Source organism: Ambystoma mexicanum, chromosome 7p (genome assembly GCF_040938575.1).
Source record: "Ambystoma mexicanum isolate Mex_15411 chromosome 7p, UKY_AmexF1_1, whole genome shotgun sequence".
NCBI lineage: Eukaryota > Metazoa > Chordata > Amphibia > Caudata > Ambystomatidae > Ambystoma > Ambystoma mexicanum.
Window position 1 is genome coordinate 60,041,250 of NC_090939.1, and position 19,273 is coordinate 60,060,522.

At 46.2% G+C, this 19,273-nt stretch overlaps 1 protein-coding gene across 3 annotated transcripts in view; it reads right to left on the reverse strand.

Annotated features, from left to right (window-relative positions):
* Window positions 1-19,273, reverse strand: part of TTF2 (transcription termination factor 2) — a 1,006,608-nt gene that overhangs the window by 923,068 nt on the left and 64,267 nt on the right. For all 3 annotated transcript variants that reach the window (XM_069635774.1, XM_069635772.1, XM_069635773.1), the window contains exon 4: window positions 14,705-14,791. In XM_069635774.1, the coding sequence (XP_069491875.1) occupies window positions 14,705-14,791 (87 nt within the window). The remainder of the gene's footprint in view (window positions 1-14,704; window positions 14,792-19,273) is intronic.

Sequence of the window (19,273 nt, forward strand, 5' to 3'; positions counted from 1 at the left end):
GGTGGCGAGGATTTCCCCAGGGAAGTGTCCAGGACCGCTCCGATGAACTGGAGTCTCTGTGATGGTATCATCTGTGACTTCTTTAAATTGAGGGAGAAGCCCAGTTTGTGAAGGAAGTGGCAGGCAGACAATCTAGTTGGATCTGAGCTTGTTCCGAAGATACTGCTCTGATCAACCAATCGTCTAGGTAGGGGTAGACGTGCATCCCTTCCCTCCTTAGACTTGCAGCCACTACCGACATTAGCTTGGTGAAGACCCTCGGGGCGGAGGTAAGCCCAAATGGCAGAACTCGAAATGGATAGTGAGTTGCCAATGGCGAACCTCAGGTATTTCCTGTGTTTGAGATGGATTGGCACATGGAAATAAGAAACCTGAAGGTCTAGAGATACCAGCCAGTCCTGAAGCTGGAGGGCCTGAAGGATCTGAGAGAGAGTTACCATCTTGAACTTGTCTTTATTGAGGAACTTGTTCAATTCTCGTAAGTCCAAGATGGGTCTCAGTCCTCCGTCCTTCGGTATCAAGAAGTAGGGGGAATACCAACCCTTGTTCCTCTCCGCTACAGGTACCGGTTCTATGGCACCTTTCTCCAACATGTCTAGAATTTCCTCCAAAAGGAGCGGATCTGGAAACTTCAAAGAGTTGTTCCCCGGTGGATGACTGAGGGGTGCGTAGAAAAGGCAGGCAGTAACCTTGGGCAACTGTCTCCAATGCCCAAGCATCTGACTTTATAGCCTGCCATTTTGTCAGATGTGGAGTTAACCTGCCCCCTAATGGTGTCTTGTGAGGAGTCTCCTCAGAGTGGTTTAGAGGCGGCTGATGCAGATGCAGAGGGTAAAGAGGCACCTGCTGCTATTGCGGCTGTGGCTTTTATACTTTTAACCCGTCCACCTCGGGTGAATTTCTTCTGGCCTCTTTGAGCCGGCTGTCCTCTACCTTTTCCGAATGCGGAATAAAAACAAAGGACCTACCTCTCCAAGAGGTTCCTGAGGGGCGATAGGGAGTTTGACGGATTGCAGCTCCAAGGGATTTTGCTGCTGGCTTGGATGTTTGTAACTTCTCTAGGCTGTCATTAGCCTTCTTACCAAATAAAGAGCCATCAAAGGGTATATTCAAAAGTCTGGCCTGCACATCTGGAGCAAAACCATCGCAACCACGCAAATCTGCGTATTGTAGTACTTGCCGCCATGGCCCTGCTGATACTGTCAGCAGAATCAATGCCAGTTTGAAGGGATTTGCACATTGCGTCTTTACCATCTTTAATGATGTTCAGAAAAGCTTCCCTTTCTTCTCCTTCCGGGAGGCAGTCAGCCGCTGATGAAGCACACTCCCAAAGTGTATGGCTGAATCTTGCGAGCGTACAAGTAGCATTAATGGATTTAAGTGCCATGCTACATGCAGAAAAGACCTTTTTTGACATAGCGTCAAATCTCTTATCATCCCTGTCTTGTGGAACAGTAGGGTACGCAGATCTACTATTCGATGAAGTTGCTGCTTGAACAACCAGAATCTCTGGAGTTGGATGTTTGGACAAATATTCAGGGACAGAAGCAGATACCCTATATTCGGCAGATAGTTTTTTGTTAACTGCCGGGATAACCTCAGGAGTTTCCCAGTTGGTCGATATTTTCCTCTGTAATGCAGTATGGAATGGAACCACGGGATCTTCCTGTGGGCCTTTAATTAAGATGTCTGTAAGATCATCTTGTTGAAAGGCAGGTGAAGGTGTAGACCAACCCATGAATTCTATTATTCTGGCCATTAAAGTTCTATAAGGGGTCTCGGCATGTTCCCCTGGGTCTGGTTTAGCAAATTCTACTTCTGAGGAAGTATCTAACCCACTTGCATCATGCAAGGACTCTTGAAGGTCCTTCAACCTAATTTATTCAGAGATAAATTCCTCTGGTACAGGTGTTTTAGTTCTCTGCAACCCAAAAGGTCTTTCCTGATCAGAATCCTCACCTTCTTCATAAATAGAGGACAAGGCTCTGAAATAATCTGACCTTGGAAAAGGCTTAAAACCCATTTCTAAAGCAAAAGCGGCCAAGCTTGTAGTAACCGGTTGAGAAATAGTAACTGGTTGAGAAAACGTCGACCTTGTCGACACGGAAGTCAAAGGCTTCGAAGAAACCGAAAAAGGCGTCGAAAAGGTATGAAGCGACCTCGAAGAACTCAAGAGGATCAGAATCCTACTCTGAGTTGTCAAGGTTAATCGACGACATTCGAGGTCATGGTGGAAGCCCTCGGTATGACTACTGAATGCGAGGTAGTGACAGCAGTAGGTTTCTCCGGCGTCAACATCTATGCGTCGATGGGCCCTTCGATAATGGCGTTGATGACGCAGATTTAGGAGTGACTCAGTCTTACTGCCTTTGCTCGAGGGTTTGTGACACTCTCGAGCAGTTTCTTCCGCCGGGTGCAACGACTCGCAGCATTCGATTTTTCGGGTCTTTCACCCAGGGTATCACCTTTAGCCGTGTCCGAGGGGGGTCGAGGAAGCTTTCTCGAAGACGCTAAGCATCTTTTTACGGAATTCCTCCCACTTAGCTGGAGAGTTGCGTTTTGTGGGGCAGGTGACTCTTTCAAGGGAAACAGAAGACGAAGAAGAGGGATATCTTCAACGCCTCTTTTTCGAATGTTTGGATCTCGAAGAGTTATGGGAACTGCTTCGAGACCTCGAACGAGAAAGTTTCCTGTGACGGCGAGGAGACAAATGTCTTGACTCTGCCGAGGAAACTTTCGAAGGAGTAGAAGTTTTAAACAGTGTTACCTCTTTCGAGCTTCCCCTTACGCTCCTTCAAGGCTTTCGCCGGCATGGACATGCAGTTCTCGTATTCAACAATGGTGCTCCGATTCCAGGCACCATAAACAGATCCTGTGAGGATCCGTCAACAATATTTTCTTTCCACAATCTCGACACTTTTTGAAGCCGGACCGTGGGGTTGACGGTTCAGATGAGGAAGCCATCGAAAAGAGTAAGATCTACTCGAGGAATAAGTAGAATCTACTGGATTAACGAACTGAGCAACACGATTCCGAGGCCCACGAAGCGCGGAAAAACAGCTGATCAATGGATGCTGCGCGAGTAGATTTATACGCACGACGACGTCGGCGCTGATACAGAGGCTGTCGAGGGACGTCGACGCGCAGTGCCCTCTACTGAAAAAAAATTTGAGGCCAGCAAGCTGGAAGTGAATCATCAAGATAAGGAATACGTCGGAGGACACAATCCCCTTCGAAAGATAGTTCTACAGTGGTTGGTATATTGACAAATTCCAAACTGGATTACTGTAATGCATTGCTTATGGGAGTCCAAAAATTCCAAATACAAAAACTGCAGGTAGCACAAAATGCTGCGGTCAGATTGATTCATACATTGCCAAGGAGGTCATCCGTCTTAGTACCGGAAGAATCTCCACTGACTGCCAGTCCACCAGCGAATTTATGGTCTTGTGCCTGGTTTTTAGATGCATCCACGGCCTGGCCCGACATATTTAGTGTCCAAAATTCAATGTTATTAGCCGCCTCGATCAAATGGACAAAATCTGTTGGTTGTCCCCTTCACCAAAATGACAACATGGGGCGTCAGATGTTTCTATTTCTTTGGTCCCCATTCTTGGAACTCCCTGCCTAAGGACCATAGACAGGTGGACCCCTTATCTGTATTAAGAAAGAAATTAAAAACCTTAACTTTTTGTTTAATGGACCAAATTAGGTCAGGTCCTATGATGGCTCAATGTTGCAAACTCCGGTTTATTAACACCTACGCCCAAATTCAGTTTCTGCTTGGATCCATCTATAGGGTATGCGTGTTATCAACGCAAATTAAATAGTCGGGACCCACCTAAATTGAGTTCTGAAATGTTCCCAGCACTCCTCTTTGTGGACAACGCTGCGTTCCTGTCACCATCACCACAGGGTATTCAGGCAACACTGGAGCAGTTTGCAAAGAAGGGTGGCAACCTGCTGCTCACCATAAATATAGGAAAACCCAAGTCCATGGTGTTCAAACCAAAATAAGCGAAACATCGGAGACTTCTGGCCAAAGTAGATGGACCCACCCTTCAACAAGTTACGTTTTACTACTACTACCACCACCTGGGGGTCAGGTTCAATGAAAACGGGCTCTGGTCCTCCCAGATCATGAAGGCTTGTGCAAACCTGGAAAAATACAGTGGGGTGAGTCAGGTAATTCTTTAATAGGCATGGCAGAAGAACAATTGCGCCATCAATAAGTGTGTATAAGAAGCAGGCGGTTATGCCCCCCCGCCCTCTGTTACGGCGCTCAAATATGGGCCCATGCAAAGGCTCCTGTCCTGGATAAAGTTGAAAACAACTTCCTGAAAAAACTTACCATGTCTAACCAGGCTGAAGAGAGGTTCCCAGTAATGGCCCCCCCCATGACCCATAAGCAACTGCAACCTGCAGAATGAAGAATGAAAGGTGTAACTCACCTCTTTGGCCAGTCACGGACTGCACCAATGTATCACAGATGAGAAACGAGAGATTATCTCAGACAGCTATTTAAACCATATCCAGTTGATGTTTCAAGGAGACAGGGGTCTCATCAATGGATCAGGGCGACGGACAGTAAAGCCAGGTATCAATGTCATTAGGGACATCAAGGCTTAGCCATGAAGCAAATATGCATCTATGTATGAAGCTACACAAATAAGCACTATTGTATTGCTTGTAGATTAGAAACATGCTTAGCAGTCCTGTAGGTAGAGGACGGATACATTTACATGACGCCGAGAACCTTTTTTCTTTCGCCAAAGTGAAACCGCAAGATGCAGAATATATATGGACCAAGCTTGCACATGCTTTATTGCAACGAACCATAAGAAACCATGAAGACACATAGGGAACCTATGGGGGAAATGAAGTGAATCAGGTTGGAAGGATAGGCCTCACATATATGGAAGGGGAGACATGATCCCTGCAGCACAAGGCACAGAGCTGGTGTTCGCAGAGCTGTGTTCAGAGCCAAGGACAGGGGCTTCAAAAATTCCTGGTTCGAGGCAGCAAGCCACCTGCAAGAATTCAGAAAAAAAAGTCTCACAATTGCAGCTAGAAGGGCTTCGTTTTGCGGTCCTCTCACAAGTGACCAAGCAGAGCAGGACAATGCTCATTTACTCATGGTGGTAAGAGAAGCTGTTCCCAGCGAGACGGAGTGGAAGGACGACAAGTGTTGCCCAACAAAACTGCAACATGCAGGCACTCTAAGGCTTAGGTGATCAGACAGTGGTAACAAAATGGAACACAGCCCTCCATGTTTGGTCCCATCACCTTGAAAAGGTAGACTCAGCTCTGTGACAGACAGGATCCCAGGACTGGGAGGACACGCTTTTAGCCAATCAAGAAGCTCAATTTAAGAGCAGACATAAAATGTTGCAGGGGCGAATGGTCTTCCTGCAACAAGTGTAGTTAGTAACATTTAGGGGTAGTCTCAGGCGGAGCCACACAATTTGGGAAGCCAATACAATTACTAACAGGATTCATATGGCATGCATTACTTACCGTAAAAGCATTTCTGATGGTTGTATCTGCTTAGATTCCCATGTTGTGCATAGTCCGACATCCAGTGGTCACTGCGGAGTATTGCATCTTGTCTTTCGGGGGACCGAAAGGGGACGTCGGCATAGGCGTGTCTGAAACACTATCCCTATCGTGACGTGTGTAGTACCCAAAATCCCTCAAGCACCGAGGTCCCTCCGATTGTATTTTTTCTGCCATGAGGGAGCCCAAGGCTATAGTGAGTGAGTACATGAAGAGAGAAAGTAGTAAGAAGTCTATGTTCCTTCCACCCCGAGCAGGGAGGAAGGGTGGGCGCATGTGAATCCAAGCAGATACAATCATCAGAAATGCTATTACGGTAAGTAATGCATGTCTTCTGATGCTTGTTCATCTGCTTAGAATCACATGCTGTGGATAGACCAGCGAGCAGTACCCGGAGTAGGAGGTGGGTTGTGAGAAGGAACAGTAGAAAAAAGATGCCTTAGTACTGCTTGTCCCACCTGAGAATCAGACCTAGAATGAGTGTCTAGGCAATAGTGTTTTGTAAAGGTGTGTACAGAACTCCAGGTTGCCACTTTGCAAATGGACTCTAGGGGAACATTTGCAATGAATGCTATGGATGCCCCAGTGCCTCGTGTAGAATGTGCTCTAGGCTTGAAGGGCAGTTCTCTCTTTGCAAGAGTGTAACATAGTGTGATGCATGTGACAATCCACCTTGATATTGCTGATTTAGAGACAGGGTCCCCTTCTCTGCCAGCTGCCACCGAAACAAAGAATTGTTTAGTTTTCCTCAGTGGTTTAGTTCTATCCATGTAGAACATGACTGCCCTGCCCACATCTAGTGTGTGAAGGCTTCTTTCGGCCATGTTAGTAGGTCTCTGGAAGAACGTGGGTAGTTAGATTGACTGGTTCACATAGAACTTCGAAATAAATTTCGGCGCAAATCTGGGATGTGTGCGCAGAACTACCTTATCTTTGTGTACTGTAACAAAGGGGTCCAAAACCGAGAGGGCCTGTAGTTCGCCAACTCTTCTGATAGAAGTGATAGCTACTAGAAAGGCGGTCTTGTAAGTCAGGTCTTTCAGACTAGCTTTATACATAGGCTCAAAAGGGGGTCCCATGAGCCCAGTTAAAACCACATTTAGATCCCCACCCAGGGGCTGGGTGAGTGATTTGGGGGGGGGGGGAGGAGGAATACATTCTTTTAACCCCTTCCATAAAGGCTTTAATCACAGGTATTTTTTACCATGACACCTGCTGTCACGTGGTGTAGGCCGACAACGCCGCTAGGTGAACCTTTAAGCAATTGAAGACTAACCCAGAGTCCAACAGATGGGTTAGATATAACGCAATGTGTGAAGGCGAGCAATCGGTGGGATTGACGCCTTTGGAACTGCAACAGATGACGAAACGTTTCCATTTGCTGGCATAGCAATAACATGTGTTAGGTTTTCTTGCCTCCCTCGGTATGTCCATGCATCTTTGAGGGAGTTGCAGATGTCCAAACTCTATGACCTCAGGAGCAAGGCTGCTAAATTCAGAGTTTGTGGGCATGGGTGCAGAATCTCCCCCGTGTCCTGAGTCAACATGTTGTACGGGCAGGGCAGCTGGACTGGTGGAGAGGGACATTTCCATCAGGTACGCGAACCAAGGTTGGCGGGCCCACATGGGAGCCACCAGAATCATGGTGACTGGTTCCTGGTGTATCTTGTTCAGAAGGGGTGTTGGGGGCAGGGGGGTTGGGAACAGGGAAGCGTAGACAAATTTCCCCGACCAAGTTATCCAGAGACCGTTCCCCTTGGATCGGTTCTGGGGGTACCTGGAGGCGTAATCTTGGCATTGGGCGTTCTCCTGAGTAGCAAACAGGTCGATCTCTGGAAACCCCCATTCTGCGAAGACGTTGGATACAAGGTCTTCGTGCAGTCGCCATTCGTACTCTTCTGGCAGAGGAAAATCTCTGCTGAGTACGTCTGCCAGAAGATTGAGTTCTTGGCTAGCCCTGGAGAGCGAGTGCCCCCCTGTTTGTTCAGGTAATACATTGCTGTTGGGCTGTCGGTTAGGACCAGCACTGTCTTCCCTTGCAGTTGCTCCTGAAAGGCTTTCAATGCTTTGAACACAGCTAGTAGCTCCAGTAGGTTTATATGGTTGGATGCTACCTTAGCGCACAGAGTCTGGTCCCCTGTCTGTTGAAGCAGGTGAGCCCCCCGCCCCGTGAGAGATGAGTCGGTCGTGAGAATGGCTTCCACTGCAGGGGTGGTGAAGGTTTTCCCCTTCAAGAGGTTCTCCCTCGACCACCACTGCAGAGAGCGAGAACGAGGGCTGGCGAGACAACTAACAGATCTTCCCATTGTCCGCTGGCCTGACACCACTGGCTGTTCAGCCACTCTTGCATGGGACGCATGCGCAGCCGCGCGTGGGGAACCAAGTATATGCATGATGCCATCATCCCTAGCAAGCGCATAGCTTTGCGTACCGTCACCCCTCGACTGGCTACATACTGAGGAACCTGAGAGAGCATGTTCTGAACCCTCTCGCTGGAAGGGAAGACTACACCGTCTTCCGTACGAATTATAGCCCCCAGGAACAGTTTTATTTGGCTGGGGACTAAGCTGGATTTCTTTTAGTTGATAGAAAATCCCAGGCTGAACAGTAGGTCCACTGTTTTTTGGGTGTTTGAAAAACAAACGCCGAACGAGTCCCCTGTGATGAGCCAATCATCGAGGTAAGGGTAAACTGGAACTGAAAGTCTGCGCAGGTGTGCCGCTGCCACTGCCAGGACCTTGGTAAACACCCTTGGCGCCGAGGCTATGCCGAAGAGGAGTACCTTGAACTGGTAGGGTTTGCCCTGAATCACGAACCTTAGGAATTTTCTGCGCGCTGGCAGCATCGAAATATGAAAGTATGCATCTTTCATATCCAATGTTGTCATGAAGTCCCCCTGTTTTAGCAATGGCATCACCTCTTGCAGTGTTACCATGCAAAACATCTGGGGCTTTATGAACTAGTTCGCTGGGCGCAGGTCTAGAACAGGACGCATGGTGAGATCCTTTTTGGGTACAAGGAAGTACACTGAATAGATGCCCTCGTTTACCTGATGAATCGGGACGGCTTCTATGGCGTCCTTTCCCAGCAGCGCTTCCACCTCTTAGATCAGGATCTGCAGCTGTTCGGTGGTCTGAACTGTGGAGGTCGGGCGAATTCCACGCAGTAACCGTGGGCGACCGTCTTTAAGACCCACTGGTCTGAAGTTATCCCCTCCCATGCCTTGAGGAAAGATGTTAATCGCCCCCCCCGCCCGGGGAGACATGGGAGGGGACCTGGACTTGGTGATCATTTCTGACCCGAAGTTGACGCTCCTCTGGAATTGGAGCCTCTACCTCTATTCTTTCCGCGCTTCTGACCCCTCTGGGGGTAGTAAGTGGGGCTTGCAGCCGGTTGACTCTAGTTGAAGTTGCCTGTGCCGAAATTGTTTTGAGCGGCGCAGGCTTGTCATCGAAAGGGCCGCCGAGAATTACTGCCCTTTGTGAAGAGGGTTTCTGGGAAATTTGATGCAGCGACTTAATAGTCTCGTGCTTCTTCTTGGCTGTCTCCAACGCATCGTCTACCACCTTCCCGAAGAGGTTGGCCTCTTCGATGGGTTTGTTGGTAATAGATGCCTGGGTCTCAGGCCTGAAGCCTGACGTGTGCAGCCACGCGTGCCTCTTTAGAAGAGTACCCTGTGCGAGAGTCCTGCCTGCTGTCTCTGCGGTGTCCAGGGTATTCTTTACCACATTCTGATTGGCAAGTTTGCCCTCCGAGAAAATGGCGAGAAGCTTGGCTCTGGTTGGTTCCGGAACCTCTTGAAGGCCTTCCTGGAGTAGGTTCCATTGGGCGTCGACGTAGCTTGCTAGCAACGTCGTGTTATTGGCAATCCAGACAGTATAGGCTGCCGCTGACGTAACCCGTTTGCCTAAGGCATACAACCTTTTGGACTCCTTGTCCGGGGGTGACTCCTGTGGCAAGGGGAACCCCTGCTCTCTTGTGAGTGTTGGTCACCACCAGCGAGTCTGGGATAGCATTTCCCTTGATATAAAGGGGATCGGTGGGGGAGGGTCGGAAAAGTTTTGACCCTTGGGTTCACAGCCCTAGTCTGAGTGGGTGTGAGTAAGGAAGGGGCCAGCCGTCTCTTTACAGAGCTCAAGGGAAGGATAGACTGGCTTGCCTGAGCCTTTTCACTAATAATGTCCTCCGCGAAATCTTGTTCAGGCAAGGCTTCAAGCGTGGCAATTTTAAAGAATTCTGCTGCTTTTTTCAACATATTGATGAAAGCCATTTGATCATCCACCGGGGAAGCTTGTCGAATCGGGGTGGATGGGGAAGAGTCGAGACAAACGATATCAGAGTTGTGATCGTCCTGATGGGTGTCCTCCCAGTTGTCCGTTGCTCCTTGATCTTCCCCATAGTTGTCCAGAAAAGAGGACTCCCCTTCTTCTGTATAACTTGGTGTTGGACATCTAGGTGTTGGAGGGTTAGGGTCTACCCGAGCTCTTTTCGGCGCAGGTTGATCAGAAGCCCTGAAAAACTGCTCCAGCCGATCCGTACACCCCTCGAATTGCTCCGTGGTCCACTTGGATGACCCAAATGGACCTAGCTGAGTAGGAACCGTGTTCTCCGCCCTAAGGCGTTGAGAGGATCTCCTCAGGGTGCTTGAGAGGGGTACCTGGATTTCTTCGTAAGAGTCTTCGGGATCGTCTTCCAACTCCGTTGAAAACTTTACGGCGGTTAGGGTTTAACGGCGCCGTTAAACCCTTACCGCCTAATTACGAGGTCCCTTTGTGGGTCCAGACCTGAACGGCTGGTTTTACCAGTCGTTAAGGAAGGAACCCGCAGAGGGACTTCGAGGTAATTATGGTACCGCAATTTGCGGTACCGTAATTACCGCCTTCCCCATTCCCATTGAGCCCTATGAGGGCAAAAATGGGAATGGGGGAAGGGCGAATTACTGCCCCGCCAACCTTGGAATGGGGTGGTAATTCCGCCAGTCACCATGGCGGAGTTGGTAAAATACCGGTGGCAACCATGGCGCTACTAGCGCCATGGTTACTGCTTGGGTCGTAATGAGGCCCAGTATACTTTGTCCCATGTCCGAGTCATCGTTCTTGCAGTCGGGAGTCTTTGACGGGCCCACATTTCTCTGCCAAAATATCTTGACGAATGTCGTGAGGTCCCATCCGCAAGTCCTTAACAAGGAGACATCAAATGCCAGTATGCATATTGAGTTTGATTTGTGTCCAATTAACATTGAAATCCAAATTAAAGTATTATACTGGCTGAGATTATGGTCCATGCCGTTATTGTTCCAATATCGGGATGCCTTTGTCCATATGTTGCATTTGGATGGTGGCAGGGGTCTAATGTGGGTCAGACATGTAAGAAATTCCTTATAGGTCCTAAATGAAGAGCTATGGAAAAACACAACATTGATTAGTAAAGCTGCTATTTGTAGGGTTAAGAAAGAAATGACAGTATATAGCAGAAGGACTATAATGGAGAACTGAAAGCAATTGAAATTGGGACCTGCTTATTGTTAGGGAGATTATGCTTCATCCCCTCTCCTAGTGAGACCCCCGCCTACCCAGCCCTTTTTTTGCTGGACTTCTGGACCTTTTTCTTTCAATCCTAAATGAGTGGAGCCTTTTTCCACTCATTCATTCGTGTGGGCTCTGTCTTCTGAAACTATTCTTTGGAAATCTACCTGTACTATGGCGTGTTGCTGGGGACCCCTAGGGGCCTCCTTTAAGATTATTTGCCTATATCCTTAAGTCACTACTGTTCTTAAGGATAGAAAGATACTTTGTGTCTCACCCAAAACGATATAGTCTGAGAGATTGGCACACACCACCTTCAGTGGGTGTGCCAAAGGGATACTTAGAATCCCCCTTCTCTCTGCTCCTGTGACTTTTTAGTCACAAAGACAATCACCTAGTAATGGCTGGTGGCAGTGGACATGGTTTACCACCTATTGTGTTTATTTTGTATACCGCAAGCTAGTATACCGCAAGCTAGTTAGTGCACAATATGGGCACCCAAGTACCAACTTTGGGCCTCCGTTTCTCTCCCCCTCCCCCATTACTAGGGTGGTTGATCTTGGTTAGTCCTTCTACCATTCTGGGAGGGGAGGTCTGTGCGTTTCGCCTGTGGCAGTAACCAGTAGGTATCGCTGCCTAGGCTCCAGTGTGTCAGGGCAGCAAGAAGTCGGGGAGGAGTCTTCCACCCCCCCCTTGACCTTTGTCTGCCAGAGGGCCTGAATAGGACCAGCTCCCACAGGGGGGGTCTGGCTGTCCTGATTGGACAGCCAAAGGCCCCTTTCTGTAAAATGCGGAGAATGATTGCAGAGGAGAGTGCCGTAACTGTAGAAAAAGGTGAGGCTTCTGGGGTGTAATGCAAGTAGACCACTGGAAACCGAAGATGACCAGAGATGACCGCCGACCCTTCGCAAGACTGAAGCAACCACTGCTGTCCTGACCCTGTTTTCTATGCGACGGAGGAGCTCCAAGGAGGACAAATCCTTCCCTTTGGCTGGTGGGAACAACAAGTCCCAAGGCGACCTTTGAAACAAGCCATCTCTCAAGATCCTAGAAGCTTCCAGAGCTGCAGAACCCCAATACCAGGAGGCCTACTGCCCATTTCGAGTGCAGCGTTGTGGACAGGCCAAATCCGCCCAAATCTGTGCTGAGCCCGTAAGGACACTCCATAGATCCGATCCAACTCATCCAGACCCCTCACCACAGTGTGGGACTCCAGGAAGCGAAGAAGATTGACCGGGCGATCCATGTCCTTTGTTGGTGCTGCAGAAAAGGCTCTAAAACCGCAGAGTGAACCTAGAAGTTGCCAAAAGTCGTCCTACAGGTCGAGACTGCTGCTGGGAGACACCGTCCATTGTCCTGCCTTTCGTCACCAGACCAAGGAATCCGGAGGTCGGGTCCAGAGCTCCCACATCAGGGAGGAGCCAACAAGAACCATTTCTTTAAATTAAAAAAGGTACTGTGGGGAAAAAGGTATTGCTTACCAGATTCCAAGAAGTTGGAGTGCACATACAGGTATCCAGGGCAACTCCCTCTTACCTTCGACCCAAGCTGCTGCTGGTGTCCCCTTCGAGTGAGTTTATAGGTCTCCATTGCTAGCTGCTATCTTGCTGCTTCATTAACTTTACACACTGGAAGAAACCTGCAGGAACTCATTTGCTGTTTGCCAAGTCTTCAAGCCCTCTCCAAACTGCCTTTAGCTAGGGATGAGTTTGTGGACTTACTTGCAAGACTCACCCGTAGAAGCTATTAAATCAGAATCAGTCAGGACCTTTTCTGTGTCAGCAATGTTGAACTATTTACCAATTATGTATTTTTTTAGAAACTAGATTTACAGGCTGGAAAGAAAAAAAACAAACAAAACAAAAAAAACTCGTACCTCAACATGCCATACGTAAACGAGATACGTAATCCATCAAAATTAACAGTTACAAGAAGGAGCAAGACACCTTTATAGACTAGATTGGTTAAGATTATGAAAAAGAAAATCTGTTTATATTTAAGGAGATACATAATACAGCACATATGTCGGTCTAGGGTAATAACTAATTCACTTTGATCTAAGCATTTATTTACTGAATATATTTTTTTTTAAAAACATTAGCACTGTATGGTTCAGCCATATAAACTAAACGTTATGAACAAATATCAGGCTAAAACTTTAAGGGCTTTCATTTTAATCTACTGCCAAAGGGGATTTCAGAAGGAATGTTGCAGTACATGAAGATATCGGAGATCAGCAGGTTGCGAGATAAAGTTTGTGTAGCCGGACAGCTTTTTGTTGAATGCAAATTGTGAATGGAGACCAATTAGTTTATGAATTTATAGATAATTTAAAAAAAATTAAACTTATTTACAGATCATCAAGTTACAAACATAAAATACTCTCCACGAAACAGTTAAATTCCTGAAATAAAGCATTTTATAAAACTATATACATTCCAAGATATAAATCATATTATAGCCCCATCTGAATCCATAACATCTCTCAATTACCCACCCCCAACTTACATACCTACTACACCAAGTCTAGTATAACTTAAGAAATGTACCCCACATTTTCTAAAACAAACCCATTTTCCCTTCTCTTCTGTAAAGCATCCTCTCCATTTCTGCCAAGTCACGCATTTCAGTCAACCATGTCTCAATATTCAAAGTCAATACAGATCTCCAATTTCGCAAAACAATTTTCTTACCAATCATTGCCCCTCGGAATAACCACTTCTTCCGATTTTGAGTGAGATCATCCAAAGACTCATCACCCCCCAATATCACCACTTTGAAGTCCAGAACAGGCAACTCCTCAACCACCTCATCACACACCAGACTAATCCCACCCCAAAACAACCTCACCAACCTGCAGTCCCACAACATAGGCTCCAACGTAACCGACACATGCATACATCTCCAACAATCCCAGCTCTCCGACATCCCCCTTCTCCACATTTTCTCAGGCGTCCAAAAAATCTGATTAAGAATCTTTAGCTGTCTCGACCTCACCGTAATAATGAATTATGGTTAACGGAGAAAAAATTTAAATTCAGTTATGCGTTTGCATGAAAGTTTTGATATCAACACTACAACCAATAAGTAACCCTTCCCCATTTAACCCTCCAGCACAAGACTCTTAATGAGGCCTCCAAGCACCCCAGTTCTGGTGTACTGTTCTTAATAGCCCATATGGTTGCCTGGGCAATGATGCTCTCTCAGCAGCCCATTTTTCGACTGGGTGTAGGAGGGTGGGGTCTACCAGACAAGTTGCAGAGTTTGGAACACAGTGACATGTTTGAAACGCAGCATCAGCACTTCACCAGAATTCATGTGCATCTAGGTTTTGTAGACAGGTTAGAAATATCTCATGGAGCACAAACTAAGCATAAGAGCAAAGAAATAAGAATGTGCATACAAATAAACTGTACAGTGTGCCTTGCACATGTATAGACGTCCATCACATACTAGTTTGTGTCTTGTTCTCCGTAACCCCCACACACACCATTTGAAGTGTTCCATGTACAGCAACACATTTGAGACTACAGCGATTTGTGCCTTTTTGAGTTAAGCCATTGAACCATCCGATAGTATACACCCCCACCCCCACCCCCACACACACACACACAATCACCTACTTGTAGTCTCCTCGGTCTGGCTGCTTGACCAATGCCTGAAGCTCCACAAGGAAGTCTCCGTGTTGAAGGCAGTGAGAGGCAGGCAGGCTGCAAAAGAGACAGACATTAGCACAAACCCACCATAGTCAAAAATTCAACCACTGACAAATTAGAGTTAAACAGGTTACAGCAGACTGGAAATTAGAAATGGTTCTGGGGAGATCTATGCCAAATGGAGCACAAGAGGTGGCAGGGAGCGTGAAGTACCCTCCGAGTTGATGCCTCCAAATTGGCTAAACATTAAAAAAAGGGAGGCTGCGGATTGAACGAGCAGAGAAACTGAAGACCAGTAAGGTAAGGCTTTCATTCCACATATCTCTCAGAAGCAGAAATTGATGTCAAGAAACCATGCCCTGCTGCAAACCTCTGAATTGTTAAGATCAGGCAGCTTGTGCATGGTCTACCACATGGGGCTATGCTGCTGCTGCTGCTAGGTCAGCACATGTATATTATAAACTGGCTATTTGGGTGTTTTTCAAGCTAGAAAGAGCACACAATAGAAGCATTGCTGCTGAAAACGAATGCACAAAATCTTGTCTGGGTTCCTTCACTAAACCCCTTCGAGTGCATAGACAGCCCCCCTCAAAGGGATTGGGTTTCTAGAATACACATTTGTACAGCTCTGTGTGGGTGGCAATTCATCTGAGAACAGTATATTGAATACACAGTGCTTAGAAGCCTTTTAGTTGGACTTCAGAAAAACACTAAGGGCTTAGTAAAACCATTCAACTGAGGCAGTACAAGACTACACTCTTACTGTAAGGCTGTACCACTGGAGTACCACTGGGTAGCGTAGCCAGATAAGCCAACTAATCTTAGGAGGGAGCAAGGTCTGTAGGAAGGTAGATAGAATATTTAGTACACCAAGGATTCAATAGAAACACAACCAGAAGTTTTATTTTAAATACAAGTAGGCCAAGTTAAGTCTTGGGGTATGTCCTGGCCATAGAGTCAAACACATTAATAAAAACACACCACTATACTTGAAGTAACACAGACCAAAGAATAAGACCTTATTTAGGATACCTAACCGTAGTTCTAGGGAAGTCAACCCAATAGTTACTTTCAGATTACTTTCAGTAATACAAGGGTAGTAGACCCTAGCAGCTGTACCTTGAAGCTTAGCAAGAAATCACTTGGTAAACCAACTGGACAATATACTTTTCATCTGTGGTGACTTCAATGCGAAATACAACAAGGCTGCTAAGGCGAAGTCGAGTGACGATCACCGGCCTGGTGGAGCGGAAGCAACCAAGGACCGAGGTAAAGCTTGGAAAAAAGTTATTAGACGTAGAAATATTCAAGACATAGCCGTGTTATTCCCGGAGCAAAATAACATCCCGACCTGTGAACGAATGTCCTCTAAAGCAACTCTTGACTACATTTTCATCACTGTAGGTCTAATAACAAATATTGAGAGCTTTAGAGTTCAAGGAACTACACACAGTGACCACAATCTACTGTCCTGTACTTGGCAGGGTAAGAGACCTGAAAAACCAAACTATCATATGGCCCCAGAATTAAATACCCAACAAACACGGCTACGGTTAAAAGAAGTGGACATCCAGAAAATAAAAAGAGCTAGGGAGGGGAGAGTCGATAGTAACTCGCCTAACAAGACCAGCGAAACACCAAACTATCTTCCTCTTTTACTGGCTTATCAAAAACCAAGGTCAGGAAAAACCATGAAATCTGATCACTCCAAGCATGTGTATGATAAAGCAGTGGTGGAATAAAGAAAAGAGGGGCGGAAATTGAAGAGAATAGCCAAGAAAACAAACGCCATAGAAGATTGGGGGAAATGGCATTTAGAAGTGAAAAGGTACAACAGCTGGTTGAAACATCATAGAGCAGCCCTATATCAAAATGATGCGGAAGAGATGATGAAAAATAGACAAAAGAAATCTAGTGACTTTTGGGCGCTGATAAAAGCCACGAATAACATTTCTAGTGCGACAGACCAACGCAGTGTTGGAAACAATGTGGATAAACTATATAACGACAGAATTCGAAGGCCCGATGTCAACCACACCAGGAATAGAGTGCGATCGCAATACAGAGTGGGACGGAGTATCTAATCCTGAGGACATATAAAACACAATCAGGAAGCCAAAAACATCTAGTGCTCCAGGGCCTGATGGACTGATGAATGCTGATTTCAAACAATTTCCCAAAGAATGGTTGGAAGTGATCGGGAAGATCTTCGCCGAATGCAGCAAAAAAAGAAAAAAAAAAATAAACTGATCCCAGAAACATGGCAGAAAGCAGTCATCGTACCGGTGTATAAGAAGGGAAGTAGAGATGATCCTCAGACCTATAGGCCGATAGCGCTATTGGACATCATAGGCAAAATGTACGCAACACACCTGCTCACCCACTTCAGGTCCTGGGAAAGAAATGGTCCATCAAAAGACAACCTGCAAACGGGCTTTCAGAAAAATGGCAGCACTACGATCAACATCATGCTAATAAGCATCTTGAAAGCTAAAGTGAAGGAAGGAGCGCCCAAGGTGCATTTGGCGTTCGTGGATCTCTTGAAAGCCTTCGACAAGATCGACCGAAAGAAGCTGTGGTCGAAACTACATGGCTGGAACTGCCCTTCAAACGTGCTTGATCCAATAATAGCTCTCCACTCGCAAACTAAGATAAGAATTAAGTTAAACAATCAAGGTACCCTATCGGAAGAGATCGCGGTGAATAGAGGGGTCAAACAAAGGGGTCCGTTGGCCCCGGCACTTTTTATTGCATTCTTAGGAGATTACCAGCACTCTGAAGCAAAAATTAGGGCCTTCCCGCCGAAAATTGGTAAAACCATCACCCCAAGACTCCTGTACGCTGCTGATGATGTAATTCTAAATCGATCAGACGAAAATTGGGCTGCAACGTAAACTAGCGAACCTGGCAAAATACATTGGCCATAACCATCTGGAGATTAACAAAACGAAAATGAAAATTTTGGCAATCGAGAAAGCACCAAGTAAACGAACCAAATACCCGAACTGGTTTCTAGACAATACTAAAATAGAACTAGTAAAAAACATCAATTACCTTGGAGTCCAAACTGACAGTTCTGTAATGGACAAGTCATCATAAGATATGCTGTGGGAGAAAGCCAAACGGTTGACTTTGCAAACAAGAGCAGTGGACAACAAGTTTGGGAAGTTCTCATTAATCCCTGCGATAAACTTCTACAAGACCAAAGTTGTTCCAGCCCTGGTGTATGGAATGGAAGCTTCTCTGAACATCCCTCGGCCGATTTGGAACAAACTGGAAGGTCTTGGTTGGAAAGCAGTCTTAGGCTTGCCAAAGTCGACCTCCATGCCGGCCATCAAACGAGAATTGGTCTTAGTGTCACTAGCTTCCATGGTTGATCAAAGTGCCATGAGACTGTACAGGAAAATCATCACAGCTGACTCATTACTCGCATACAACATAATCATGGAAGAGATTGAAATCAGCAAATGTGAAGCCCTAAAAAAAATGGGTAGAAAGAAGAAAAGAGAAACTAACCGAAATAGCCTGCACTGAAAAGGAACTAAAAGAAAATCCTCGACATAATCGAACAAAAAAAAAAAAATGGAGGAGATGGACTGGATCCACACGATAGAGAAAGCAGCAGGGAACAAACTCTTAACTCCTCTCCCTCCGACCTTCAACATGCCGAAAAGACCTCAAAACCTGTGTGTCAAATTTCCAGAAAAAAGAAAGAATCCTCTTCATGAAAGCCAGACTCAACCTCCTCCTAACACAGGAAATCAAAACCATTCGGAGAATGAAGAGCGAAAACGGTTGTTGCCTATGCAAGACGGCTGAAGTGACAGAAACTTTGCAACATCTTGTGATAAACTGCCCAAAAACCAAACAAAATAGAAGCACATATCTCCTACCGCTAATAACTAATCCCTGGATGCTACAAGAAGCCGACCTGTGGAATAGATTAATCTCAGGTGAAACTACCAGATGGACGGTGGCCATGGTTAAACTAACAGAACTAGCATTCAGGCAGATCAACCAGGCATCGATCGCACTGATTCCCCAGCTGAATGTAGACCCACAAACGGGTGAGGGTGAACAGAGACCAGGGGGCGTGCTGTAATGTGACAGATGAACTCGATTGAGGACTGGGGAGGAATGGAGAAGTCTAAAACTCCAACTGGATTCAACATTTTGATAAAATTCAGGCTCGTCTGAATAAAATTCAAAAATATAAAAAAATAAATTATACACACACACACACACACACACTTTTCTGATCTGAAGAGTGCAACACATGTTTTAGGAACAGTATCAACCTTTAACAAAGTTTTGGATAACAGTTTATACCAGGTTAGGAACACCCTTTTGGTGTAATATTCAATTGGTTGCTTTTCAGTTCACAGACTAGGGGAAGCAATAACTTGTTATTTTTGGAAGGAACACAGCTATGCAAGGAAAGTAAAACCTATATACTTTTGTAAGGAGCTACCAGCAACCTAAAGGGTAAGTATGACCTAGGCAGATTTATTCTGGACAGGCTATCAGCAAGTCAGG